Here is a 26,826-nt window from a genome sequence, read left to right as displayed (position 1 = left end):
GACAAAGACAACAGTTATCCACCACAGTCACCAAAAAGAACCTACTAGAACAATGGAGTCAGTGACTACTGAGACTGGCTTTCCTGATGGGTGAGGTTCTGTTCTGAAACACAGAATTTTGGGTGGGAGTGCTGTTCCGTGCAGATAAGTAAATGGCTTGGATGGGAAACTCTGGTTGGAATCTTTCTCAGAACTCCAGTACAACAGATACTGCTCTGCATTGTTAGGGTTGTGCTGGGTGTGGAAGCTCAGTCATATTGTTTTGGTTTTAGAGACAGGGTCTTGCTCTGTTGCCCAGGCTGGAGTGCAGTGGCAATATCACAGCTCACTGAAGCCTTGAACTCCTGGGCTTAAGCAATATTCCTGGATCAGCCTCCCGAGTAGCTGGGACTACAGGGACAGGCCACCACGCCCTTCTGTGGAAGCTCGATTAAATCTTAAGAGTTGCCAGTTCTTAGAGAAGGGCCATGTGGACAGGGCTGTTCTCTGGAAAGTACTGTGACTACTCATTTCTTCAGTTTCCAGCCCCTTCCTATTTCCCTTTTTCATCTTTAGGACCCCAAATCATTCTGGACAGGGAGAGAAAAGCCATTTGTGGAGGCCAGAGGTGGCAGCGACTGCATAGAGTTGGGAGGTGGGTAGGAGGAAGACCTAGGCCTGGGACTGCAGTGGGACAGGACACACTCCGTTGTTGGCTGGCCTGTCTGGGGAATGGTGTGATGGAGATGCTCAATATAAGAGCACACAGTTCCTGGACTTGTCTCTGACTCCATTTATTCCCTCTCATCCAGGCTCATGACTTCCAATGCTATCTGTTCACTGATGACTCCCAAGTTTCTCCTGCAGCTCAGACCTTCTCTCCCCTGTGCTCCAGATATGAATACCAGTCAACTCCTCCACTTAGATGTCTCACAGGTTTTGAAAACTTAGCATGTTTACAAACCAGATCGTGATCTTCCCTCCAAAACTTACACCTTTCCTAGTCTTCCTCACTTCACTTGATGACAATTCCATTTTTCTAGGGACTCAGGTCAAATGTTAGATGTCATCCTGACCTTTCTCTCACCAGGAAAGTATCAATTCTTCACTCATAATATATTCAGACTACCATGCCCAACTCCCCCTACCTCGACCAAAGCCATCTTCCTCCCTGGCCTGCGTTATCGCAGTAACCTCCTTTGTGATGTCCTTCCTTCCATTCCTGCTGTGTCAGTCTGATCCTTTGTAAAACATGTCCCATGATGTCCCTCTTCTGCTTGGAGCCCTTCAGTGGCTTCCCATCTCTCTCAGAACAAAAGCCAAAGTTCTTAGGATGATTTACAAGGTCCTATGTGATCTTGTTGCATTCCCCTCCCTCTCTGACCTCATCTTCTTTCTTTTCCCCCTCGTTCACTCCACTGCGGCCACACTTGCCTCCCCCTGTTTCTGGAACATCTGAGTATGCTCTTGTCTCAGGGATTTTGCAGTCGCTGTTCCCTGTGCCCGAACTCTCTCCTCCCAGATGGCCAATTGGCTTTCTCCCTCACCGTCAGGCTTTTGCTCAGATGTCACCTGGCCAGTGAGTGTTTTCTTGACCATTCTATCTGAAATTGCAACCCTTACTCTCAGCATCCTTTTCAGCTTGCTCTTCCTCAGTGGCACTCCCAGCATCTGATGTATCATAAATTTTACTTATTATTTGGCACTTACGTATCCACAGCCCCTGGAACACTACCGGTTAACACGGAAGGTGTTGATAGTTTTGTTGAATGAATGAATGACTGAAGCGGACCAGGGCACGGGGGGCTCAGCCCCTGCCCCTCAGTCACCTCCGGGCAGAGCGACGACGGCGTAAGTGGCCGCCCCACCAGCCGAGACCCCATAGCAGGGGCGGCGGGCAAGGTCGCCCAGCGGGCATCGAGGGGCGGGGCGGGGCGGGGCGAGGGAAGGGGCGGGGCCGGGGCCTGCGCCATAAAAGCCGCCGCGCGGGCCGCGCGGCGCCCGTCGCTCGCCCCTCCCTCTCCGTTCGGCGCTCGCCGGGGTCGCTGCAGCCTTGCAGTCCCGCCATGGCCGCGCTCTCCCGGGACCCGCAGTTCCAGAAGCTGCAGCAGTGGTACCGCGAGCGCGGCTCCGACCTCAACCTGCGCAGCCTGTTCGAGGCCAACAGGGAGCGCTTCCACCATTTCAGGTGCGCGCGGCGGGAGGCGGGGGCGCGACGTGCGGGCGGGGCCGGGGCCGGGGCCGGGAGGCCGGGAGGCCGGGCCGGGGGCCCGGGGCGGCGGTTCCCGGGGACCCGGGGCCGCGGACCGGGGCCCAGGCCGAGGCCGCGCTTCGTCCTTGAAGTCTCCTTGGAGCAGGTTCCGGGGCGCGCGGGCTCGCCGCAGGTCTCGGGCCCGGGCTGCTTAGTCATGAGGAGCGGCGGCCCCTGCGCGGGGGTTTCCCCCCTCGCCCCCGCCCCGCCCAGCCCTTTGAGAAAGGCCTCGGTTCGCGGCGGTGAGGAGAGGCTCCGCTGACGCAGCGGGCGGCAGAGGTCTGCCCCCCTCCACCGCCTCTGGCGAACGGGCTTGGACCGACTGCAGGGTGGGCAGGCCCGGGAGATTTGCGGGGGGCTGCGGTGGAAAGGTGGAGATGTTGGGGCGTGGTTCCTGCCGAAGAGGCTAGGGCCGCAGACCTGTGAACCACCAGGAAATGGGAAGGAGCCTGGAGGAAGTCTGGGGCGGAGGATGCGTCCAAGCATGCTCTGGTCTCTGATGCTGGGGGGGTGGGGAGGGTCTGTGGCCCAGAAGCCCTCCTTGGCCAGCCGTGTCATCCGGATGGATGCCTGAGTAAGTTGAGGCAAAGAGTGGAAGCTCTGGGAGGAAGTGATCACTCCCTGGGCTCGCAGGGGCAGCTGCACCCAGCTCCTTATGTGGGATAAGGATGCATCCTTTTTGCTGCATCTAGGTTCTTTCAGAGTGGCCTCTTTAACTGTGCTGCTGCAGGTCAGCCTGGTGGGAGAGACACCACCACTGTGCAGCCCCTTTGGGGTGTGGCACAGGGATGATGTTTCTTCTGGAAGCAGGTCAGGGGGCAGGCTACGCAGACCTGGGTGTGGTCAGCAGCTTCTGCATCTTTCGGCAGCTTGACCCTCAACACGAACCATGGGCATATCCTGGTGGATTACTCCAAGAACCTTGTGACGGAGGAGGTGATGAAGATGCTGGTGGACCTGGTAATGTTCTGCTTCGCGAGGCTTGACCTGTGACCCCACAGTGTGGCGGGCGAGCTGGGCTCCTGGCCCAGGGCCTTGAGCATCTTAAAGTCTTTCTCTCACTGGCCCTCAATAACTGCCTTTGTGCTAATGGGAGGGCTCTGAGCACCTGTCCCTGGGTCAGGTTCTAAGCAGCATCCCAGAGGACCCCAGTTCCTGATGTCTGAGCAGACCCTTCCCAGACAGTGGGAGAGGGAGCCAGGCTGCAGCCACCTGTCAGCCTGTTGGGGGCAGCACCAAGCCTTGTGCTTGGGAACTTAGACTGGTGGCTATTGTGGGTGAGACCCGGCCTCAGTGTTTTCCCTTTGTAGGCTAAGTCCAGGGGCGTGGAGGCCGCCCGGGAGCACATGTTCAATGGCGAGAAGATCAACTACACCGAGGTGAGCAAGCTTGTTGGACGCCAGGTTCCGCATACACGCTGGGGCCTCTTCCTTCCCTTTGGGGTTTATCTGACTGTTGGCGGCATCACCCTATGTCTTCACCCCTTCTCTTAGGCAATGCTTTTGCTTAACGAGGGACCTGAAGGCCTTTTTCCTTGGGCTGGTTGCAGGGTTGGGGGCGTGTCTTCCCCAAGACTGGCAGTCTGGGTTTGTTGAGCTCCTTGGAGTGGCTCCCAGTGCCTGCCCAGGGAGGAGCACATCTCAAACCCGAAGGAACAGGGTTTCTTAAGGCTTGCTCAGACATGTTCTTGGAGGACTTAACTCTGATATATCTTTGCTGCAAATTTTGTTATTGACAAGGGGAATCTTATGTCACAGAAGATCTCAACCTCCTCAGCAGCAGTCAGTGGGAAGCAGTGGTAAGGCCAGGCCTTGCGAGCCTTGTTCCTGATTTGCTGTGGAAGCCTGGAGATGTGAAACCACACTGAGCACTCAGTCTCTGTCCTCACGATGGCATTTTGCTCCTTTTACGTGTGAGGAATCTGAGGCTGAGAGGTCAAGTCGCTTATCTAAGACGTGACAGCTGTAAGTGGCAGAGGCAGCCTGTCATGCACTGCTGGGCTAGGCTGAGAGAGGTTGGAGTTAAGGATTGCTTCTTGGAGGGGTGCATCTGCCTGTGGAATGTCGGGCAGGAGTGGGGTCGGGCAGGGTGGCTTGAAGCCCTCCACCTTACCCTCACCAGGTTGCAATCCCAGCACTATCCTCCTGCCCACCTGGGGTCTTTAGACCTTCCCTCAAGGTCTCTGCTGGTTTCAGCTTGGGGGGGCCATTTGACTCATGTGACCAGGCCAGCTGCCTGGTACCTGTCACAGACTTCAGGTTTGGTTTTCAGCAGTTGGTAGTGATGCAGCTGTTTGGTGAGAGAAGCTTGAGTTGCTTGCCTGGCTCCACATCCAAGGGGCTAAGGACACTTTCCAAATGGTGCCAGCAGACACCATGTACTCTCCTGAGGAGGGTGAGATTACTTCAGGCTTAATGAGCTCCAGTCCCCTGGAGGCACTTTTTGCTTGTTTCTGACATGTTGCCACCATTCTCTGCCTTTGCTCACTGTTCTTTCCTCTGGCCTTTTGTGCCCTGAACACCTATGGTGGCCCCTCAGGGCATATCCTAGGCATGTTCAGGTTCCCCCCCATCCCTTTCTGTCTGCAGCACATAAGGGAGTGGCACATGCTTTGCTTTCCCCAGAGTCGTGGGGTGGCTCGTACTTCCATAAGCATATGGTGGGTTACTGGTACAAGACTATGATACAGAGGCCTCAGGGCTTGCCTGGCTAGTGGACAGAGGGCTGAGCTGACTCTCGGGACCACATTGTACCATTCCCAGCTAGGAGTGTGGCTGCCCCAGTGAGGGGTTGATCTTCACACACTGTCCCTTGCCCCCAGGATCGGGCAGTGCTGCATGTTGCCCTGCGGAACCGGTCAAACACACCCATCGTGGTGGATGGCAAGGATGTGATGCCGGAGGTGAATAGGGTTCTGGACAAGATGAAAACTTTCTGTCAGGTAAGCGTCTGCTGGCTGGACTTGCCCTGGCTGTATATACGTGTATCTGGGAATCTGGGAGCCCTGATGGCGGCTCCTCCGCTCTCCTTGGAGGCAGGACTCAGGCCCTCACTGTAGCCTGAGGTAGGGGTGGCCTGCATGATTGCTGACCCCCGGATCTCTGCTGAGGTCCGATATCCCTAGCCTTGCTCTGAGGGAACCCATGGCAGCAGCAGTGGATGTAGTCTCTTTCTTGAATTGCGGGCACCTGTGGGTTCATGGTGACAAGCTGGCCTGTGGAAGAAGCCTGAAATGAAAAATGAGGCCCCTGAGAGACAGGGTAGTGGGGGAGACTTGCATTTTCTAACCTCTTTAGACACATGCACTTACTATCTAGTCTAGACTCAAAGTAAATGTTGTAAAAATGCCTCAACCCCACTCCCAGCTAACTCTCCAGAGGCAGCCTTTGTAAAGCTTCCCATTGCTGGATGTGGTGGCTCATGCCTGTAATCTCAGTGCTTTGGCAGGCTGAGGTGGGAGGATGGCTTGAGGTCAGGAAGTCGATACCAGCCTGGACCACATAGTGAGACCCCATCTCTAAATAAAAAAATTAGCTGGGCATGGTGGTGTGTGCCTGTAGTCCCAGCTATTCAGAATGCTGAGGCAGGAGTTTCACTTGAATCCAGGAGTTTGAGGTTATAGTGAGATATGATCATGCCACTGTACTCCAGCCTGGGCCACAGAGCAAGACCCTGTCTTAAAAATAAATAAATAAATAAATAAATTATATATATGTATTTCCCCCAGGGGGGAAAAGGCACACCCCCAAATCATGGTTTGGGTTTGGCAAAGTCATAACATGTATCCAAAATGTTTGTACCCACATAATATCCTGAAATAAAAAAAAAAAATTCCCATGAAATCTTTCAAAACCTTCCCTTTGCATGTAGTAGCATATGTACACGTCCGTGGTCTCCTATCGGAAACACACATACGTACATGCACACACAGGTTGTTTTCTACCTACTCTTCTGCAGCTCGCTTAACTTACGTAAGAGATGTCCGTGTGTCAGTGGCATGCATATAACCATGCGTCTTCCTTTTCCTGTGTGTGTGAGGCAGGGGTCAGGGTTTCCTCAGAAACCAGCTCAGTTTCTACACGTCAACCACTGTTGCCTCAGTTGTCCAGGGGTGATTCTGCAAGGGTCAGCAGATGTCCTCAAGCCTAAAGTGCAAGGGTGATGTCTAGGGGCCTGTGTGTCTGTCTGTCCTTATGGGTTATGCATGCTCTGTGGGTGATCATCCAAGCTCATCTGTTGTGAACATTCACCGCTTGTCTCTAAGAGTAGTGGCCCCTGCATGGCTGGTCAAAGTCTGGTTGCTCTGGCCAAGAGCCACCTTTAGACCTGAAGATGATGCTGGCAATTGGAGGTGATCTTGGCATCAATCCTAAAGGCCTGGCAGCCACATAAGTGTGACTTCCCTGGGCAAGGAAGGCTTGGGATTCTGCTGGGAACCTGGATTCCAGAATGTCCCTTAGGGTAGTCAGTCCATATGACGGGCTTTAAGTATGGGGAAGGGCATTTCCAGCCATGTGCTGTGAGTGGCAGAACTGATGTGCCTCAGAGGCCTGGTGCTCTGTTTGATCAGTCTGTGTGTGCCCAGGCATGCCACGTGGACAGCGTGGCATTGACCATCTGGGGTCCTGTTTGCACGAAAGGCCCCCCTTAAAGCTGGCCACTGGAGTACTTGACTCGGACTGATGGGGTATTCACAGTTCAAAAAAAGTTTTTGAACAGCAGCAACTCCATGGTGAGGAACATTCCCCATGGTTGTGCTCTGGAAAGTTTGCCAAGATTGGGTGAAGATGTTCACTGGGACTTGATTGTAGTGGCAAAACCTGAAAACAACCTGCACTCATTTGTCACAGGACTTATTAGCAAAAACAGTGTATATTCATATGTTGTAGTCCTGGGCACACTTAGGAATTAGGGAGCTGCGGTTGGATTGACCTGCTGTGCTGTTCAGGGTACACTAGGAAGTTGAAAACAGAAGTTACAGAATTGGTGGGCATTGTAAAACCTTACCTGGTCAAGCAAAGGGTATGTGTAGTTATTAACACATTTTCCCATCTGGAATGCTTTATCATAACCCTTGATTGGTGAGATTGAGGGTTGAGAAGCTGAGCAGCTTATTTTATTTCTTTCTGTATTGATGGAAATTTTCCCATGGCAGTTGATTACTTTATTATTTTATTTATTTATTTATTTATTTATTTTTTTTTTTTGAGACAGAGTCTGGCTCTGTTGCCTGGCGAGTGCCGTGGCGTCAGCCTAGCTCACAGCAACCTCAAACTCCTGGGCTTAAGCGATCCTACTGCCTCAGCCTCCAGAGTAGCTGGGACTACAGGCATGTGCCACCATGCCCGGCTAATTTTTTTCTATATATATATATTTTTAGTTGGCCAGATAATTTCTTTCTATTTTTAGTAGAGACGGGGTCTCGCTCAGGCTGGTCTCGAACTCCTGACCTCGGGCGATCCACCCGCCTCGGCCTCCCAGAGTGCTAGGATTACAGGCGTGAGCCACTGCGCCCGACCTGATTACTTTATTATTTAAATTAACAATAAAAGTTACTGCGTCTTGTTGGTTTGGGGAAAGGCATGTAGCTCACTGCAACCACAAACTCCTGGGCTCAAGTGATCCTCCGGCTTCAGCCTCCCAGAGTGCTAGGATTACAGGCGTGAGCCACAGCGCCCGGCCTAGATACATAATTACTTTTCAAAAAGAGGGGAAATGAAGGGCCCGCAATAGCAATTCAGAAATTCAGTAGCACACACCTTGGCAATTGCTTGGTTAGGACTCAAGGCCTGGGAATAAGCCTTCCAGGCTCTTGTCTTCACTCCCACACGTCCTTTTCGTATGAAAAGTAGCCTGTTTTTAAAATGGCACAGTGTTCTCAGTCTGTTTACTACCTGGAGAACTGTGAGCTACGAAGGGCCCCTTTTCCTTTTGTGTTATACTATCTCTGCTCCTTTCAGTCCAAGCTGGTATTTCTGACAATTCAGGTATTTTTAAAACCTTGTGGGTCTCCTATGTAGTTTATTGGGGAGTGTTTGACACCATTTGGCCAGAGCCATACCCAAAATTTCTTCAAAATAAATCCTTTTCTACATTTGCTCCTAAGACTGCAGAGATAATACCCTTAAGCTTCTGTAGAAGCCATATCTTTGACCAGAAGGTTCTCTGTGTTACTGCCTTACTTCTTCCTGAGGTCTTAACAAAGGTCTTTATAGCTACTCTCTTGGCTTCATTTTTATATTGTGCTTTTGTGACAATGCCCTGCCTTTGATCTTTACCAAGGAGCCATCTCTTAATTTTAGCATCAGTTGTTGCCTGGAGAGGCTGGGAATTTTCAAATCCAATAATTCCTGGCTCCTTTTTGTTTAAAAGTTCTTCATTTAGGTCGGGCGTGGTGTCTCGCGCCTATAACCCTAGCACTCTGGGAGGCTGAGGCAGGAGGATTGCTTGAGGTCAGCAGTTGAAGACCAGCCTGAGCATGAGTGGGACCCCATCTCCCCATCTCTACTAAAAATAGAAAAAATTAGCCGGGTGTAGTGGTTCATGCCTATACTCCCATCTAGTAGGGAGGCTGAGGCAGGAGGATTGCTTAAGCCCAGGAGTTTGAGGTTGCAGTGAGCTAGGCTAACGCCATGGCGTTGTAGCCCAGGTGACAGAGCAAGACTCTGTCTCTAAAAAAAAAAAAAAAAAGAAGTTTTTCATTTAGCTTATTTCTCCCCTCTTGTATTTTATTATAAGGACCAAGAAGCCAGGAAGTTCTTCAACATAGCCTGAAAATCTCTGTAGCTACATCATCCAGGTCTCAGTAGGTACATCGTTACTTTCCATGTTAATGCAGGACACAGTGTTGTTAGACTTCTGCCAGTGCATAACATGGATTCTTTTTCCTCCAATGTCCGATAATGCTTTCCTTCCTTGTCTTTAAACCCCTGCCAGTGGCCTCCTTGAGGGCTGGCAGACTTTTCTTTAGACTTTCATTAATTCTCTTCTCAAAGTCCTTCCATCTTTTGCCCACGTGTCTCTTTTTATTCTGACCACGTCTTACTTCTGGTACCAAAATCTGCATTAGTTATCTATCATTGTACAAGTTACACCAAAACTTGACTTGGATCAGCAGTAAATATTTATCATCTCACAGAGTCTGTGGGTCAGATGTTCAGGAGTAGCTTAACTGGTTGGTCTTGGTTTGGGGGTCGCCCTTGAGGTTGTAGTCAAGATGTTGGCCAGGGCTGCAGTTATTTGAAGGATTGGCAGTTTCTGGAGGATTCTCTTCCAAGGTAGTCCCTGTGCACAAAGAGCAAGTTGGCACTGACTGTTGGCAGGAGGCCTTGGTTCCTTGCCACGTGGGCTGCTTCATAGGAGTGCTTGAGTGTCCCCACAGCATGGTGGATGGCTTCCCCAAAAGCGAGTGATCCAAGAGAGCAAAGCAAAAACTGCAGGTTCTTTTATGACCTAACTTCTGAAGTCATTCTCCGTCATTGTTGCAATATCCTAATGGGTGCACAGGTCAGCCCTCTTGAGCACGGAACTACACAGGGGGTGTGAATTCCCGGAGGCAGGAATCACTGGAATCCCTTTGGAGACTGGCTGCATATCTGATGTTCCCGCCCCTGCACGGCCAGTCACAGCAGTTGGCATCTCACATTTCTTTGTCCCTGGTGTATTAGGTTCTATTGAGAGTTCCCCCTGGTTTTGTGAATTCTGACAGTGTTACAGTGAGGTGGGGATGTCACCCCACTTGTATAATGAGGAAATGGAGGCCAGTTGGTGGTGAGGGTGGCAGGGATCTACCACTGCGGTCTGAAGAGACTCCTGCAAGGGCCTGAAACTTGGGACCGAGGCTTAAGGCACAGAAGTAACGATGTTTGTTACTTCAGCTTTTCCACGGGGTTTGGGCTGATCACATCTTTCTGCTCTGTGCCAGCGTGTGCGGAGTGGTGACTGGAAGGGGTACACCGGCAAGGCCATCACGGATGTCATCAACATCGGCATCGGTGGCTCTGACCTGGTGAGGAGAGAGCAGCCTTGGGGTGGGGTGAGGGGCTGGGAGCTATCGGTCCGACCCAGTGAGGGGACCTTGCTGTCCACACCTCTTGTGGGCCCTGGAATCCTGTTCTCTGATGCTGCGTCTCCCCACAGGGACCCCTCATGGTGACTGAGGCCCTTAAGCCGTACTCTTCAGGAGGTCCCCGGGTCTGGTTTGTCTCCAACATCGACGGGACCCACATTGCCAAAACCCTGGCCAACCTGACCCCCGAGTCCTCCCTGTTCATCATCGCCTCCAAGGTATGGGCTCTGGGTGCTGATGGTCCCAGCCTGTGTGTGTCGGGGCAGGAGGGACAGATGCTTTGCCATTGCCCGGGGCATTGGGTCCTCCTGACCGGCTCTGATGGAACGGTGCTTTGTGGATCGGGTCAACGCAGCTGCCCTCAGGCTGTCCCCTTCTCTGACAGCAAATACAGTTGACCTGAGGAAAGCCCGAATGAGTCCATTTGAGCCTTTGTCTTCAGGCCACACCCACTCAGTCTGTGGGATCTCTGCTCAGCTCACACTGTTCTCTGCATTCTTACAGATCTTTACGTTTGCTCTTTTCTGATCCCAGAGCCATGCTTTGACAATATGGGGTCTTTGTTGTCATTTATGCTCCATTTACTCACATTAATGCACATAAAGTATGAAGAATTCCATCTGAATTCTGAGACCCAGCCTAGCCTGGGCTGAAGAAAGCTGCAGGGAGATGCCCTGGCCTCTAACTGACCTACAGGATTAGGGTGGGGTGTGGCTTTTACTGAGGTCCCCATTTCTTTGGTTACAAAGTGTGGAATCTCAAGACAATGCCGCAACTTCATCGTGGCTGTGTGTACTTGTGGGCTGGAGGTTCTGTGAAATAACTGTCACTGACCCGCATATGCTGCTCCTTTTGACACCTGGGCACCAATGTGGCTTCTGCTGCAGAGCTCTGGCTGGGGGCCATACCCCAGCTGATCTCTGGGCCGACTGCTGTACTCTCTGGTTGCAGACCTTTACCACCCAGGAGACCATCACGAATGCGGAGACAGCGAAGGAGTGGTTTCTCCTGTCAGCCAAGGATGTGAGTGGGCAGTGGGGCCTCCCTCGTGGCGGGGTGGGCAGCGTGTGGGCTGGAGAGAGCCCTGTTGCTCCTAAAGTTGGAAGTAGGAGGTGGCCTTACTCTGATGCCTGCCTTTGTTCATCTCTGGCTTTGCCAGCCCTGGACACACCAGATAGGACAGGTGCTGCTCTAACTGGCTAGGAGCACTGTTGTGGCCTGCGGGATCCTGTTTGCTCCTAGCCACGCCCATGTTATAGGGGAGGGACATCCCTGGGCCTCGTATGCTTGGGGGGGGGGATGGGCGGGCTGGCCTGTGACCTCTGCCTTCTTGACCTTGATGTGGGCCTCCTCCAGCAGCCTCAGCACCAAGAACCAGGAATAGTCAGTCCCACACAGAACCTTGGTTTTTCTAGTGTGGGAGGATCACTACCCTTAGATGACCCTCTAGGGTGGGTTTGGTAAAACTTGGCTCTGGGCCGGGCGCGGTGGCTCATGCCTGTAATCCTAGCACTCTGGGAAGCCGAGGCAAGAGGATCGCTCAAGGTCAGGAGTTCGAGACCAGCCTGAGCAAGAGCGAGACCCCGTCTCTACTAAAAATAGAAAGAAATTATCTGGATAGCTAAGATATATATAGAAAAAATTAGCCGGGCATGGTGGTGCGTGCCTGTAGTCCCAGCTACTCGAGAGGCTGAGGCAGAAGGATCGCTTGAGCCCAGGAGTTTGAGGTTGCTGTAAGCTAGGCTGACGCCATGGCACTCTAGCCAGGGCAAAAGAGCGACGCTCTGTCTCAAAAAAAAAAAACCAAAAACTTGGCTCTGTCTCTCGTAGCCTTCTGCAGTTGCGAAGCACTTTGTTGCCCTGTCCACCAACACGGTAAGTGTTGTGTGACCTCCCACGCTACCTCCCTGGGAGGGCACTGGCCCCATCAGATCACAGCCCTTTAGAACGCAAAAGCCAAGATGTGGTTCACAGGTCTGGGGCTCTCGGCTGGACCGAGGAGGTGGAAGGGTTGGTTGCCTGGGGGCTGGAGGCCATCCTTGCCTTTTCTCCATTCTCCCCTTCGGTCTCTGCAGCCCTGAGGAGGGGCTTGCAGACAATGGAACCGTGGTAACCAGTCTGTCTCCCAGCCTGACTGGTATCCAGAACACCGTACATGTGACCTGCCTTGGCCTCTGGCCCCAGCCTCTCCCCAGTTGGGACATGCTTGGTGGGCTGGGGGGCGGGGAATGCATCCTATTTCTCACCTAAGGACATTAAGCCCCAGTAAGGGGATGTGACTTTTTGCTACCCACTTAGGAATTGTGTGAGTTAGTGACTCTGGGGTTAGAACCGGATCATCTGCCTGCCTGGCTGCAAGGTTTTTCAGGGTCAGGGAGGGGGGCTCAGCAGGATAGAGCGAGGTTGTGCTCCAGGAATAACAGCACCAGTCAACCTTGCCTGGTGCCTGCTGTGTCAGAGCCAGGGACCACACCCAGGTCATCCTGGCCACTCCTTCTCCCCTCCTCCACCTCCGCCTCCAGTGCTGACCTGCCTGGCACAGGATGTTTTAAGGCTGGCTGACAGACCCATGGCCTGCCTCCTGCAGGCAGAGCTCAGGCCCATCAATGGGGCTTCTCTTCCCGTGGGGACTAGGTAAGGGGCTGCGGGCCCCGTCTGCCCAGGGGACTAGAGTACCTGGAGAGCAGGACTGGTCCCCTCCTTTAGGCTTCCTGGGCAGAATCACATTCCCAGATATGGGAAGGGCTGGGCAGCCATCCAAGCTGTGTGTTGCCTGGCCTGGAGGGTGGCCCCTGCATGTGCTCGGGTTCCAGCCCTGGGCTCAGGCTCCCGGATGTCCTGAAGGGTCATCCTCTGGCGTCTTGGACAGGCCCAGGTGACAGCTCTTGCAGGACAGTGTGTGGGCCAGGTCCTCACATGGGGTGTGCAGCCCCGCTCAGCAGGAGGATTTGCAGGTACAGAGTCACTGGGTGCTGGGTGTGAGCTGGCCTGGTGTCCAGCGCTGGGTGGGCAGGACCTGGACCCCACCCTCGACTCCTAGGCTGCTTCAGCCCTGCCCCTTCTGGGGCTCTGGGGAAGGTGAGGGGGGTCCTGTACCTCGTACTGCACAACTCCTCTCCTGGAGCTCTTGCTTGTTCTGCTAACACACGCTTCCTTTCGCCCTTTTTAGACCAAAGTGAAGGAGTTTGGAATTGACCCTCAAAACATGTTCGAGTTCTGGGATGTAAGTACAGGCGCTTCCTGCACTGGGTGAATGATGTGTCCTTTGCCAAGTCCTGGCCACTGAGGAGGGGCCCGTGAGGTCAGGTTAGCATTTATTGAGTACCTGCTACATACCTGGCTTTGGGAAAGGCAGAGAGGCCCTTAGAGACTGGCAGGGCAAGAACAGCCCAGTTAGGATGAGGGCCCCACTTCTGCCCGAGGCAGGCAGAGCTTGCAAGGCCTCGTAGATACTCCCCTGGGTGCCTGCCAGCAGCACTCGCTGTGGGGTAACCAGAGTCACCCTGCCCCCTCACAGAGCTCAGGTTATGAGTTATTCTCAGTGATGACCTTTCTCTGAACTGCAGCCACAATCTTTAAAGGCCAAGGGGCAGGGTGAGGCAGACAGGAGATGTGACTGAGAAGGCCTGGAAGGAGCAGCGGGAGCAGCTGGTGGCGGGGTGGAGAGGAGGACTGGGCTGGGTGGAGCCATGCCCGGCAGGTCGCAGAGCAAACCTTGCCTTCAGTGGCAGAGCTGCAGGCCGCTCTGTAGCGACAGGTGGGCACATGGACTCACCTCTGCTGGAGCCAAGCAGTGGAGCTTTCCTTGTGGGCTTGCCTGAGTTCGGCAGCGGTGTGAGAGGGCTGTGAGCTTGCAGGCACTGGCTGGAGAGGCTCGGGCCGCAGCCTGCAGTGCGGGTGTGGTGTGGGTGCGGTGCTCTAACGCGGGCTGTGGCAAGCGCACTGAAGAGGGGGTGCCCATCTGGGGGTTTCCCACTGGGGCTGTTTCCAGGCCTTTGGACTGGAGGCTGTTTGCTGGGTGGCAGCATCCACAGATGTGACCTCATTGCTCTGAATGTTCTAAAGGCCTTTCTCTACTGGGGTCTGGGAGAGAATGAAGCCCTAATGCACCAAGCTGTCCACTCTGTATAATGAGTTAACTTCTTTCTAGAATGGGACTAATTATGTACCATCCTTGGAAGAATTGAGAAGAGTCACTCAGATCATGTTCTGCGTCCAGTGGCGCAGATGAGGAACCCCAGTCGAGAGAGACTGTGCGGCTTCTAACAGATGTTGCATGCCTGCTAAGGAGAGGGGCACCGTCCACCTCCTCCCTGGGACCCGGAGCCTGAGCAGGCGGTGGGCAGGGATGTGCGGGCGCCCCCGCTAGGCAAGGAGCCCAGCAGAGCAGGGATGTCATTGCCCATGTCCACCCAGCATGCAGAGATGAGTTGGGGTGTGGCTTAGGGAGAGGAGGGGTCTCTCAGGTAAGGCCCAGAGATGACAGGTGGGCACAGGAACAAGGGGCCGGGGCTAGGCAGTGAGGCCTGAGTGGCTGGAGCAAGCACAGTGGAGGCCTCCACGGAGGCTGGAGGAGGTACCTGCCGGAGTCACTAGAGTGTATGCTGCTGAGTCAAGAAGGTGGTGCTGAAGAACCCAGGGACAGGAACAGGTGAAGTTTCTGGCACTAGGGTCCCTCAGGCAAGATGGAGGCATCAGGTCAGGTGCAGGGATGCAGTACAGGCTCTGAGATGAGGGGAGGAGTCCGGGCTGGTGGAGGTATGTGTAGGTGGTGAGACTCGTCTGCCGGGGTCAGTCACTGGGCAGCCTGGTGTGTCGGGATCAGGCAGAGATAAACCATGGGGTCTCTCACGCCTCAGCCAGAGTCAGCACACACTGGAGAGCCAGTTTTGGCTGGTGAGTTCTAAAGAGGAGCCTGGACAGGTACAGGTGAGTTAGGAGGAGCCAGGACAGGGAACGATACAGGTGAGGTCTGTGAATTCTGGAGGAGACACAGGTATTTAGAGATGGTTCCATCAAGTGAGGGCCGAAGAGTCAAAGTTCTGTGCAGCTATTCAAGCCTGGCTCTGGGAATAGGTCTAGATCTGTGACATGGGACAGGTAGGTGCACTGGGGTCTCCCTGAGTGGTTCTGAAAAGTGAGGATCAAGTAGTGGGTGGCTGATCACTCAGACGAAGTGTACAAGACTCAGGTAAACACAGGTGAGCCGTCTGGTTCTCAGCATCCTGACCAGGTGTGATGGGCAGAGCTCAGGGTGTCACAGAGGCCTTTGAGAATCCATAACAGGTCCAAGGCGTGGTCTGTGGCATCAGGGTCTGGCTGGGGTGGGGTCTGAGGAGCCCAGGTGACAGAGAGGTAGGATGTACCTGGTTACAAAAGGAGGTGAGGACTGGGGAGCAGGGGAAGCAGACGGACTGAGGAGCTCTGTTGTGAGGCGCGGTCCGACAGGCTCGTGGTAGGTACTGATCTAGAGTCCCACATCTGCAGGGCGACGTGTCCAAGGCCCTAGTCGGGCGGACAGTGCTGGGCAGCACGACTCACCAGGCTCCGTTCAGGCCGAGGGAAGCAGCCGGGGGGTCTGTCAGGTCTGAGGGAAGCGTCTGTTCAGGTTAGGTGTGTAATGGCGTCTTTCGGGCAAAGTCTGTGGAGCATGTCTGTCTGAGGTCTCAGGAGCTGGCATCAGACAAGGTGTGTATGACTGGGTTTCTTAGCGGAGGCCTGAGGAGCCAAGACTGGGTACATGTAGGTAGAGCCAGGTTGGTCAGGTGAGGACACTGAAGCTGAAGGTAGGCAGGTAGAGCTGGGTATGACAAATGAGGGCAAAAATCCATGATTGGGTCCAGGTTGGAACTATGTCCTCAGGTGACATGTGAGCAGCTCTGATGATGCACAGGGCTGGGAGGATGGGGGGGGGCAGTGTGGTCCTGGCTCCCCTGGGAAAAGACTGAAAAGCTGGAGTCAGGTGGAGGGATGGAGAACTGCATCCATCCAGAAGGTTCATGAAGCCTAGGTCTGATACAGGTATGTAGAGCAGGTCTGGCAGGTGAGGTTTGAGGGGTTAAGGGGAGACACAGGTTTGTGCTTTTGGGTCTCACAGGTAAGGTCTGAGCTGCTGAGGTCAGGAGGCCCTTGTTTGTACCCAAGTCTGAGAAGTTGGGTCCAGCATGGCAGGTACAGTTGGTCAGGTAACTTATGTGAAACCCGGGGCAAGCAGAGGTAGGTGACCTGAAGAGCCATGGTCAGATTTATTAATCTCTGTCCTGCAGTTGAGATGAGGCACAAGTAGGTAGAGCAGCTGTGTCAGGTGCGGCCTGAGGAACCAGAGTTAGGCCCATCAGGTGACTAGAGTAGGTCTCTCGGGCGAGCTCTGAGGGGCTGGGATCTGGCACAAGTGAGTAGATCTGGGTTTCGCAGGTGGGGTCAAGATAAGCAGGTGGGACTTCTCTTGGGTGAGCTTGTGGAATTGTGGCCATGCACAGGTATGTGGAAGGGAGCTTCTTGGGTAAGGTCTGTGGAGTCTGTATCTGGCACAGGTTAGTGTCTAGGGTCTGTCAGTTCTGAAGAACATGAGTTAAGTACAGGTGTGTGGAGCAGGGTTTGTCAGGTAAGGTCTATGAAGCCAGGATCGGGGCAGGTTCACAAAACTGAGTATGGTCCAGTGAGATACAAGAAGTCATAGTCAAGCCCACGTAAGAGGAACCAGTTGTGTTGGAGGAGGTATGAAAAGTTGAGGTGTGAGACATAGGTAGGCAGAATTGGCCTCCCAGGTATAATCTCAGGAACCCTGGTCAAATGTAGGTAGGGAATGCTGGCCCACTAGATGCAATCTCAGGAGCTAGCATCAAATGCAGATAGGCACAGATGGCCTATCAGGTGCAGTGTGAGGACCCAGGGTCAGGCTCAGGTAGGTAGAGCTGGCCTGCCAGGTATGGTCTGAAGAGCCAGGGTTATATACAGGTAGGTAGAGCTAGCGTTTCAGGTGTGGTCTCAGGAGCCAGAGTCATGTACAGGTAGGTAAAGCTGGCCTGCAGGTGTGGTCTTAAGAGCCAGGGTCAAGCACAGGTAAGTAGAACTGGCTCCCTAGGTATGCTATGAGGTGCCAAGGTCAAGCACAGGTAGACAGAGCTGGCCCACCAGGTGCAACGTAAGGAGCCAGGGAGAAGCACAGGTAGGTAGGCCTGGCCTGCCAGGTGTTGTCTGAGGAGCCAGGGTCAGAGGCAGGTAGGCAAAATCAGTCTGCCAGATGTAGTCTTCTGAGGAGCCTGAGGGGTTAGGGTTGAACACAGGTGGGTAGAGTTGGCTCTTTCAAGAGCTGGATTCGGGCGAAGGTATGTACTCCTGAGTCTTTGTGGTGAAGCCTGAAGAACCAGAGTTAAGCCTGGGTGAGTAGAGCGGCTTCTCGGGTCAGGCCCACAGCACTGGGGTGGTACAGGTAGGTAGAACACTGGGTTTCATAGGAGGTCTGTGGCCCTAAGTTAGACACGGGTAGGTAGATGTGTCTCCCTCAAGCAAGGACTTTGGAGCTAGAGGTATATACAAATGGGGTTTGCAGCTGAAGGCATTGAGGCTCTGGCTCAGGTGTGTTGATCCTGGTCCTAGGCCAGGGGAGAATGGGTTAGTCACAGGTTGGTGGAACCACATCTGTCAGGTCAGGTGTGTGGAGCACAGGTATGCAGAGGTGTTCCCAGTTGATGAGGTCCGAGGCTCCTCAGTGAGGTAGTTAGTGCTGAAGTCGGGCAGAGGTTGATGGCGTTGGACCTGTCTGAGACGTGAAAGGCTGAGCGAGACACAGGGTGTAGACTGCCGAGGTCCGGCGCAGGGAAATAGGGCTGGATCCCAGGAAGGTGTGAGCAGTCAGCTGGGCTCAGAGAAGTGGACCTGGGTCTGTCAGTTGAGGTCTGAGGGGTCAGGATTAGCCATAGACAGGTATGTGAAGCCTGGGCCCTCACCCAAGGTGTCTGGAACGTGTCTGTGACAGGCGTCTAACCTGCAGTGCGGGGCGCGGGAGTTGCACACAGGTGGGCAGAGCCAGGTCTCCCAGGTGAAGCCATTGCATCCGGGCTCAGTGCTGGTGTGTTCACCCAGCTGTGTCAGCGGGTCTGATCCAGGGTCAGCTTGGCGGAGGTGTATAAACATGGTCTTGGGTGGGTTCTTGCCACCTGGGTTCAGGCACAGAAGTATTCCTGGGCTTGTTAGGTGAAGTGGGTGAGGCAGGGTCTGGCTCAGGAATGCATTATCCGTGTGGCTGGCTAGGCCTGAGGCAGCGGGTCAGACACAGGTGGGCCCCTTGGTGTTCGGATGAGGCACAGGCAGGTGGGTAGCGTGGGCTCTTATCAAGGGAAAGCCACAGTGGTCGTAGGTGTGTACACCTGGGTCTGCCTGGTGATGTTTGGGGAGCTGTAAGGACCAGGTAGGACAGATAGAACGCCCTGAGCCAGCTCAGCTACCTGTTCTCAGCACCTGATCAGGTGTGATAGGCAGAGCCCAGGGCATTGCTGAAGCCCGAGGATCTACAACCAGTCCAAGGTGTTGGACTGCAAGGTGGCATTGCATTCTGGGTGGCATAGAGTCTGAGTTGACCAAGGGAGGAAAAAGGTAGGATTATACCTGGTTCAATTGGGTAAGGCCTGAGGTCTGGGGTAGGTGAGGCACAGAACATCAAACTGAGGAGCTGCCTCTTTAAGGTATGTTCTACAAGGCCCGCTACAGGTAAAGGTGAGGTCTAGAAACCCGTGTCTGCAGATTGAGATCTTAGAGGCTCAGATCAGACCCTGTTTGGCATTGCTGGGCTCTGCCTGGACATCTGAGGACCTGGTCTCAGCCAAGGTCAGTAGCCTGGAATCTGTCAGTCTGAGAGCTGGCCATCTGCTCAGGTCCTTTCTAGAGCTGAATCAGTGAGGTGAGATCCGAGAGCCTGCGTCAAGCATGGTTAATTTATGGGGCTGTGTCTGTGAGGTAAGATTTCCCCAAGCCTGGACCCTTTCCAGGTGGGGGCCCCCCTGTTCCTCTCATTGCCAAGCCAGAAATCTCTGGGCCACACTCGGTAGCTCCCTGATTCAGTCCTCTGCACTCCCCCGGCCACAGTGGCAGCATTCTCTGGGTGACCCCGGGGACTCCTAAGTGGTCTGTCTACTCCCATTGTCACCTCACCCACAGACTCCTGGTGCTCCCGCCTCAACTCTTGGCTTTGGCTCTCGGATACTCACTCCTTCGTTTATCTTCTAGAATGTGCTGTGCTTCTTCCTGCCCAGCCTGTCTCAGTGGGCTCCCAGGAGGGAACTAAGCTCCAATACTGCAAGGCATTTATTGGATGTCATGAGTTAACACCTCTCCTTGTATCTAGAAGGGTCCTAGTCTTGGACCATCCTTGGCTTGAATTGAAAAGTCAAGTCACTCAGATAATTTCCTTTGGGGCTTTATTTTCTCCTAAGAAGGGCTGCTCTTGCCCCGGGGCCTCGGCCGGTGCTGCTCCGGCTGCTGGAACGCCTCTCGCCCCGTGCTTGCCTGGGTGCGCCGCCCACCGTTCCCGTCTGGGCCGAGCACCCCTCAGACTCCTCTCGCAGTTGGTCTCGGCACTGTGTCCCCTTTCTCCTAGCGCTTGTTTCTCAGTGTCACACTTGCCAGCATGATCATTGCATGTACGCTTCTCTCCCCGACTCGACGGCTTTCGTGCCTGTTTTGGGACTGTGGTAGGTGCTCCGGGAATGGTCGCCAGGGCACAATGGCGAGTCTGCGGCGCAGCACAGTGAGCCGTAGGCCTGGGCTTGCTCGGGGCTGAGGCTGAGATCAGTCCCGCCCAAGTATGGGCCTGTCAGTGTCCTAGGGCGTGGGGTGAGGTGCTGGCCCTGTCACCGTCAGAGGGGGCATGACTACATTAAGGTATGAGGCTCGGGATCTCTCAGTGTCTCAAGAGGCAGGACTAGGCACAGTTAGGAGTTGCTGGGTCTTTCATCGTCCAAGCAAGAGTGCCTGGAACAAGCATGAGGCCCTGGGCCCCTTAGCCTGAGGAGGTGGGCCTGGCACAGGTGTAAGGCCCTGGGTCCATGTTCAAGGACGTGGGCTGGGGAACAAACTTGTGGGTCTTCGAGTGTATGAGAAGGCCTGGCCAGGACCAGGTAGGAGGTGGAGGGCTGTCTTGTGTTGAAGGAGGCAGGACCAGGCACAGGTGAGAGGTGCTTAGTCTTTCATTGTCCAAGGAAGTGTGCGTGGGCACAGGTAGGAGATGTTGGGCCTGGTAGTCTGAGAAGGCAGCCCTGGCACAGGTGTGAGGCTCTTGGCCTGCCAGTGTCTGCGGAGGTGGGCAGGGCATAGGTATGAGGCTCTGAGTCTGTTCATATACGAGGTGGTGAGCACCACACAGGTATGGGGCACTGGGTCTGTCCATGTCTGAGGAGGTGGGCAAGGCACAGGTATGAGGCTTGGGTCTGCCAGGTGTCTGCAGAGGTCAGCAAGGCACAGGTATGAGGCTTGGGTCTGCCAGGTGTCTGCAGAGGTCAGCAAGGCACAGGTATGAGGCCCTGGGTCTGTCCATGTCTGAGGAGGTGGGTAAGGCACAGGTATGTGGCTTGGGTCTGCCAGGTGTCTGCAGAGGTCGGCAAGGCACAGGTATGAGGCTTGGGTCTGCCAGTGTCTGAGGAGGTGGGCAAGGCACAGGTATGGGGCTCTGGGTCTGCCAGTTGTCTACAGAGGTCAGCAAGGCGCAGGTGTGTGGCTTGGGTCTGCCAGTGTCTGAAGAGGTCGGCAAGGCACAGGTATGAGGCTTGGGTCTGCCAGTGGCTGAGGAGGTGGGCAAAGCACAGGTATGAGGCTTGGGTCTGCCAGTGGCTGAGGAGGTGGGCAAAGCACAGGTATGAGGCTTGGGTCTGCCAGTGTCTAAGGAGGTGGGCAAGGCACAGGTATGGGGCTCTGGGTCTGCCAGGTGTCTGCAGAGGTCAGCAAGGCACAGCTATGGGGCTCTGGGTCTGCCAGTGTCTGAGGAGGTGGACAAGGCCACAGGTATGAGGTCCTGGGTCTGTCCATGTCTGAGGGAGGTGGGCAAGGCACAGGTATGGGGCTTTGGGTCTGTTCATGTCTGAGGAGGTGGACAAGGCCACAGGTATGAGGCCCTGGGTCTGCCAGTGTCTGAGGAGGTGGGCAAGGCACAGGTATGAGGCCCTGGGTCAGCCAGTGTCTGAGGAGGTGGGTAAGGCACAGGTATGGGGCTCTGGGTCTGCCAGGTGTCTGCAGAGGTCAGCAAGGCACAGGTATGAGGCTCTGGGTCTGTCAGTTTCTGAAGGTGGGCAGGGCACAGGTGTGAGGCCCTGGGTCTGCCGGCGTCTGAGGGGACATGCCCAGGCCTGTCAGGGAAGCCATGGTAAGGTCTTCAGTGAGTCTGTGGCTGTGTCAGTCCGCGTGTTGTCTGCCCTGGTGGTCAGCCCAAAGGGTTGCCAGCGCCTGGCCTGCCATCTTGCTGCCCAGATGTGGGTTGGGCCAGGCCTCCGAGCGGCGCCTGAGGAAAAGCAGTGCTCTCCGAAGAGGAGTTCGTGCAGGCGGGAGGGGGGCGGGGTGTGCTGGCCCTCCCTCAGCACTTTCTCCCGTCTCTCCTAGTGGGTAGGAGGACGCTACTCCCTCTGGTCAGCCATCGGACTCTCCATCGCCCTGCACGTGGGTGAGTGTGTCGTGTGTCCCTGCATCCTGCAGCCCCCGTGGGAGACAGTGTTGCAGCCTGAGGTCAGGGTGGGGGACTCGTGTCCCTGAACACCCCGCTGTCCGCGCAGCTGCCGGCCTCTCTGCCCTTGGCTGGAATGCTGCTTTCAGGCCCGAAAGGCAGGTCTGGGTTTTCTGTACAGTTTGCAGACTGGCCCTCCTGCCCTTCGCAACTGCAGTCGGTTTGTTTCCCGTCCTCGGCAGAGCTGGATGCCGGCGCTCAGAGCCAGCTCTGCCGAGAGAGGCTTTAGTCCTCCAGCGTCATGTCTTCTGGCCTCTATGCAGCCTTCCCTGGGTCCCTAAGAAGCTGTGAGCACTGCCTGGGGGATGCAGGGCGTGGCTGTGTCTGTTGACTCTGCTTTTGTGTCGCAGGTTTTGACAACTTCGAGCAGCTGCTCTCGGGGGCTCACTGGATGGTAAGTGCTGAGGCTCCTGTTCTCTGGCCAGAGACACCTCCCTTTCTCCCCGCGGCCCCTCCCTCCCTCCCTCTCCCCGGCAGCCGCTCAGCTCCTGCCCACCTGCTCCTGTTTCAGGACCAGCACTTCCGCACGACGCCCCTGGAGAAGAACGCCCCTGTCCTGCTGGCCCTGCTGGGTATCTGGTACATCAACTGCTTTGGGTGCGAGACGCAGGCCCTGCTGCCCTATGACCAGTACATGCACCGCTTTGCTGCTTACTTCCAGCAGGTACCAGCTGCCAAGCCCAGCTGTGGAGTCAGCAGGGCCTGTGGGGTCCTGGGAGGTCAGGGAGCCCAGGTGCCAGCTCCTCCAGAGTAGAAGGAACATGGCTGGTTATCAAGCCAGTTGGGTCCTGGCTGGACTCAGGGAATGTGTCTCAGCTGGGTCATTTCTTCCTTGGGCATCACTGTGCGTGCCTGCCACAGGGTGGGGTTGTGAGCCAGGGCCCCTTACGGCCTGCACTGCCTTTGTCCCTTCAGGAAAGCAAGTCTGCGTCCAGTCTGTGGTACCTCTTTGGGGTACACAGCCCTCTGCCCCCTTGGAGTCTGCAGGGCTCCAGAGACTGAGCAGCCCCTCTCCTGGTCAGATTCTATTCCCAGAAGCCTGTCCACATCTGTCCCCGCTTTTGTTTAGTACAAACCTGGTTTGTAGGCCCTGCAGTCCTTGAGCTCCTTTGGGCAGGTACAGCAGACTTTCACCAACCCCTGGAGGTGAATCTGTGATCGAAGGAGGGGCCGAGCCTCCCCAAGTCCCAACTGCTTGGGTGAGGGTTACCATGACCAGAGTCTGGGTTGGTACCGAGTGTGTAGCGTGCAGTTGAAGTGACAGCCCTCAGTGGCTGTACACTCGGGACCCCAGCCTGCTCCTCCCTTAAGAAATGAGTTGAAGATTTTGTGACCAGTTTTGTTTTCAGAGAGGTTCTTGCCTGACCTCCAGACCCACCTTTTCTTGGTCATGGGTCCTTCCTGCAGAGTGGTCTAATCCAGAAAGCTTGGGAGGCCGTGTCCCTATGGTGCAGGAGGCAGAGGGTTGTGCCTGTGGACGCACACGTGCAGGCCGACCTCACGGGGCCAGGGCAGGGCAGGTGTGCCTGGAGCACCCGAGGCAGGACTTGCACACAGTACATAAAGGAGCAAGACTTGAGGTAGAGGGCTGGGTTTCTGTCCCCACTCCAGGGCGACATGGAGTCCAATGGGAAGTACATCACCAAGTCTGGCACCCGTGTGGACCACCAGACGGGCCCCATTGTGTGGGGGGAGCCAGGGACCAATGGCCAGCATGCCTTCTACCAGCTCATCCACCAAGGTAGGGGCGTCTGGCCTGGGCAGGGATGGTTCTGGGAGGGGAAGGATCTGCCAGCAGGGACTCGTCAGTTACGTCAGCGCTCTCCTCTAGGCCACAGGGGGAGCTCCCTGGGGCTGGGGTCAGGTGGGTGACCACAGTGCCCTTCACAGGCACCAAGATGATCCCCTGTGACTTTCTCATCCCGGTCCAGACCCAGCACCCGATACGGAAGGGTTTGCATCACAAGGTAAGAGCCCCCATCCAGACCCGCCTCGCACTTCCGCAGGCTCACATCACACCCAGACCTCTTCAGATCTGATGCGCTGGGCAGCAGTTACATTCGTTTTCTATTCCTGCTGTCACAAATTACCACAAACCTAGTGTCTTCAAATAATACTCATTTATTATCTCAGAGTTTCTGCAGGTCAGAAATCCAGCAGGACTGCTGTGTGTTGCTTTGAGTCCCACAGGCTGAAATCAAGATGCTGGCAGGACTGGACGGTGTTTCTTTCTGGAGACTCTGGGGGAAAATCCTTTTCCTTGCTCAGTTGGGTTGTTGGCAGAATTCATTTCCAGGTGGTTGTAGGACCAAGGTCTAGTTTCCTTGCTGCCGGCGGAGGATCATCTTCAGTTCTCTAGAGGTCCCTGGCTCGTGGCCCTATCACAGAACCGGCAATGGCAGATTGAATCTTTCTCAGACTTTGATTCTCTCCTGCCACTCCTGTGGCATCTCTCTGGCTGACTGGCCTGCCTTCCTCTTCTACCTTGCTCATCTACTGTTAATGGCTCATGTGATTAGATTGGGCCCACTGGGTAATCCAGGAAAACATCCCCTTTTGTAAAGTTCATAACCTTAATTCCATCTGTAAAACCTTTTTTGTGTGTAGTGTAACATACACAGGCAGAACAGCAGGGAGCGAAGATCACAGAGCCAAGATCTTGCCTGTCACAGCAACACGTGGGAAACCATCCAGTTCACAGCCTAACAGTCTTCAGAGAGAATTTATTGTGCCTTGTCTTGGGTGTGCAGGCAGCATAGGATTACTGTGGCACAGGTTTTGGAGTCAGTGATCTGGGATTGAATTTTGATTGCTCTCCTCTGTGGTTCTGTGATCCACCACTGTTGACTTGAGGAAACTGAAGCTCAACTAGAAAAGAGAGATGATGCCTCCCCCTCAGGATCTTAAAAGACAGATGTTGCTAAAATTGTTAGCAGGACTCTTTGCAAGTAGTACATAATCCTTAAAGAGTAGTTAGCATTGCGGCCAGGCGAGGTGGCTCATGCCTCTAATCCTAACACTCTGGGAGGCCAAGGCGGGAGGATTGTTTGAGCTTATGACTTTGAGACCAGCCTGATAAGAGCGAGACCCTGTCTACTGAAAATAGAAAAAAATTAGCCGGGCATGGTGGCATATGCCTGTAGTCCCAGCTACTCAGGAGGCTGAGGCAGGAGGATCACTTGAGCCCAGGAGTTTGAGGTTGCAGTGAGCTATCATCACGCCACTGCACTCTAGTCCAGGCAACAGAGCAAGACTCTGTCTCAAAAAAAGAAAAAAAAATAGCATTGTTACCTTCTGATGTCATCAGATGTGCCCCCACCCACTGTCCTCCCTCGCTCCAACTGAGCTCTGCAGCGAGTGAACCTGGCTGGGACTAACCCCAGCTGAGAAGTGCCAGGTGTTCTTGTCTCTTTGCCAGAAGCTCAGACAGTGTTTTCAAGCATAATGTGTCTCTTGTCAGATCCTCCTGGCCAACTTCTTGGCCCAGACAGAAGCCCTGATGAAGGGGAAATCTACGGAGGAGGCCCGGAAGGAGCTCCAGGCTGCGGGAAAGAGTCCAGAGAACTTAGAGAAGCTGTTGCCGCACAAGGTCAGCACTTCTCCTGAAGTTGGCTTTGGGGTAGCATGCTGGAAGAAGGGTGAAGTTGTGGCACCAGGGCAGGGGCACAGTGGTGTCCCTGGCTGATCCTGCACAGTGGGAGGGTCTGTCCTCAGAGATCTACACATCTTAGCTCCTGGGGCAGAATGTGCTTCTCTTCTGGGAGTTTGCGGATTAGGACTAACTTGAGGGCATTCCTTGGTGTTTTCTAAAGGTCTTTGAAGGAAATCGCCCAACCAACTCTATTGTGTTCACCAAGCTGACACCATTCATTCTTGGAGCGTTGGTTGGTGAGTGAGTAGGGGAAGGTCCTGGCGTGGCATAGGTTGGGCTGGGCTGGGGCAGCCCTGATGTGCACTGTCTGCCCCTCTGCAGCCATGTATGAGCACAAGATCTTCGTTCAGGGCATCATCTGGGACATCAACAGCTTTGACCAGTGGGGGTGAGTTGCTGGCTCAGGAGAGGGTGGTGAATGCCTTTGGGTTGGCTGGGGGATTTCACTAGAACAGTTGGAACCTTCCTCATATCATTCGTCCTCACCTTCATGGCAGAGTGGAGCTGGGGAAGCAGCTGGCTAAGAAAATTGAGCCCGAGCTTGATGGCAGCGCTCCGGTGACCTCTCACGATTCTTCCACCAATGGGCTGATCAGCTTCATCAAGCAGCAGCGTGAGGCCAGAATCTAATAAACTCATCTCAGCTGCAACCTTTGTTGTCCCTGCTCCTTCCTGTCCCTCTTTGCCAGAATCTGCACTGCATGGTCCTGCCCTTCCCTGCCCAGAGCTCTGGTTGCGGGCTTGGACCACAGGCCCTTTGGGGGATGCTGATCTGGAATTGTCACCCTCGCCCCCTCCATGGCCATCTGTTCTCCTACTGCTTTACAACTGGCTGAATTGTTTCAGTGCAGCTGAATTTTCTCACCCATGTCCACGCTGTTCACATCCTGGGTAGAAAAATAAAGATGCCACACAGAAGGTTATAGGCTCAGCTTCTTATTTTTTCCCATGATGGTGCTTTATGTAGCAGTCAGAGTGCAGTGGGAGGAATGCTGTGCCTTGGCGACTCTTGACTGAAAGCGGTGAGTGAGCAGGTCGAGTGGAGAGTGGTCCCTTGAGAAGAGAGTGGGGCCCAGTCAAAGTCAGGAGGGTGACTTGACCTATGTAATCACATCCCAAGACCTCCTTTCACTCCTCACCTGTATGACTGGAGAAATCATATGCTACTA

At 54.6% G+C, this 26,826-nt stretch overlaps 1 protein-coding gene across 1 annotated transcript; it reads left to right on the top strand.

Annotated features, from left to right (window-relative positions):
• Positions 1 to 1,934: 1,934 nt before the first annotated feature.
• Positions 1,935 to 26,575, top strand: GPI (glucose-6-phosphate isomerase). The gene is made up of 18 exons (XM_045532408.1): positions 1,935 to 2,167; positions 3,100 to 3,190; positions 3,541 to 3,609; positions 5,052 to 5,171; positions 10,155 to 10,238; positions 10,370 to 10,516; positions 11,250 to 11,321; positions 12,129 to 12,173; positions 13,468 to 13,521; positions 21,885 to 21,945; positions 22,356 to 22,399; positions 22,517 to 22,669; positions 23,617 to 23,746; positions 23,896 to 23,972; positions 25,466 to 25,594; positions 25,818 to 25,893; positions 25,979 to 26,045; positions 26,155 to 26,575. Exons 1-18 carry the CDS (start codon positions 2,046 to 2,048, stop codon positions 26,285 to 26,287), a joined length of 1,674 nt encoding a protein of 557 aa, XP_045388364.1. The 5' UTR covers positions 1,935 to 2,045; the 3' UTR covers positions 26,288 to 26,575.
• Positions 26,576 to 26,826: the final 251 nt, after the last annotated feature.

The sequence above is a fragment of the Lemur catta genome, chromosome 19 (genome assembly GCF_020740605.2).
Source record: "Lemur catta isolate mLemCat1 chromosome 19, mLemCat1.pri, whole genome shotgun sequence".
NCBI classification, from domain to species: Eukaryota; Metazoa; Chordata; class Mammalia; order Primates; family Lemuridae; genus Lemur; species Lemur catta.
Note: the sequence above shows the minus strand (reverse complement) of the source record. Positions and strands in the feature narration are given on the sequence as shown.

Bases quoted from the DNA above. Each gene is read 5' to 3' on its own strand.
- GPI (XM_045532408.1), top strand. From the start codon at position 2,046: ATGGCCGCGCTCTCCCGGGACCCGCAGTTCCAGAAGCTGCAGCAGTGG. The intron at 10,239-10,369 runs GTGAGGAGAGAG...GTCTCCCCACAG, and splicing joins GCATCGGTGGCTCTGACCTG to GGACCCCTCATGGTGACTGA. The intron at 23,747-23,895 runs GTAGGGGCGTCT...TGCCCTTCACAG, and splicing joins CTACCAGCTCATCCACCAAG to GCACCAAGATGATCCCCTGT.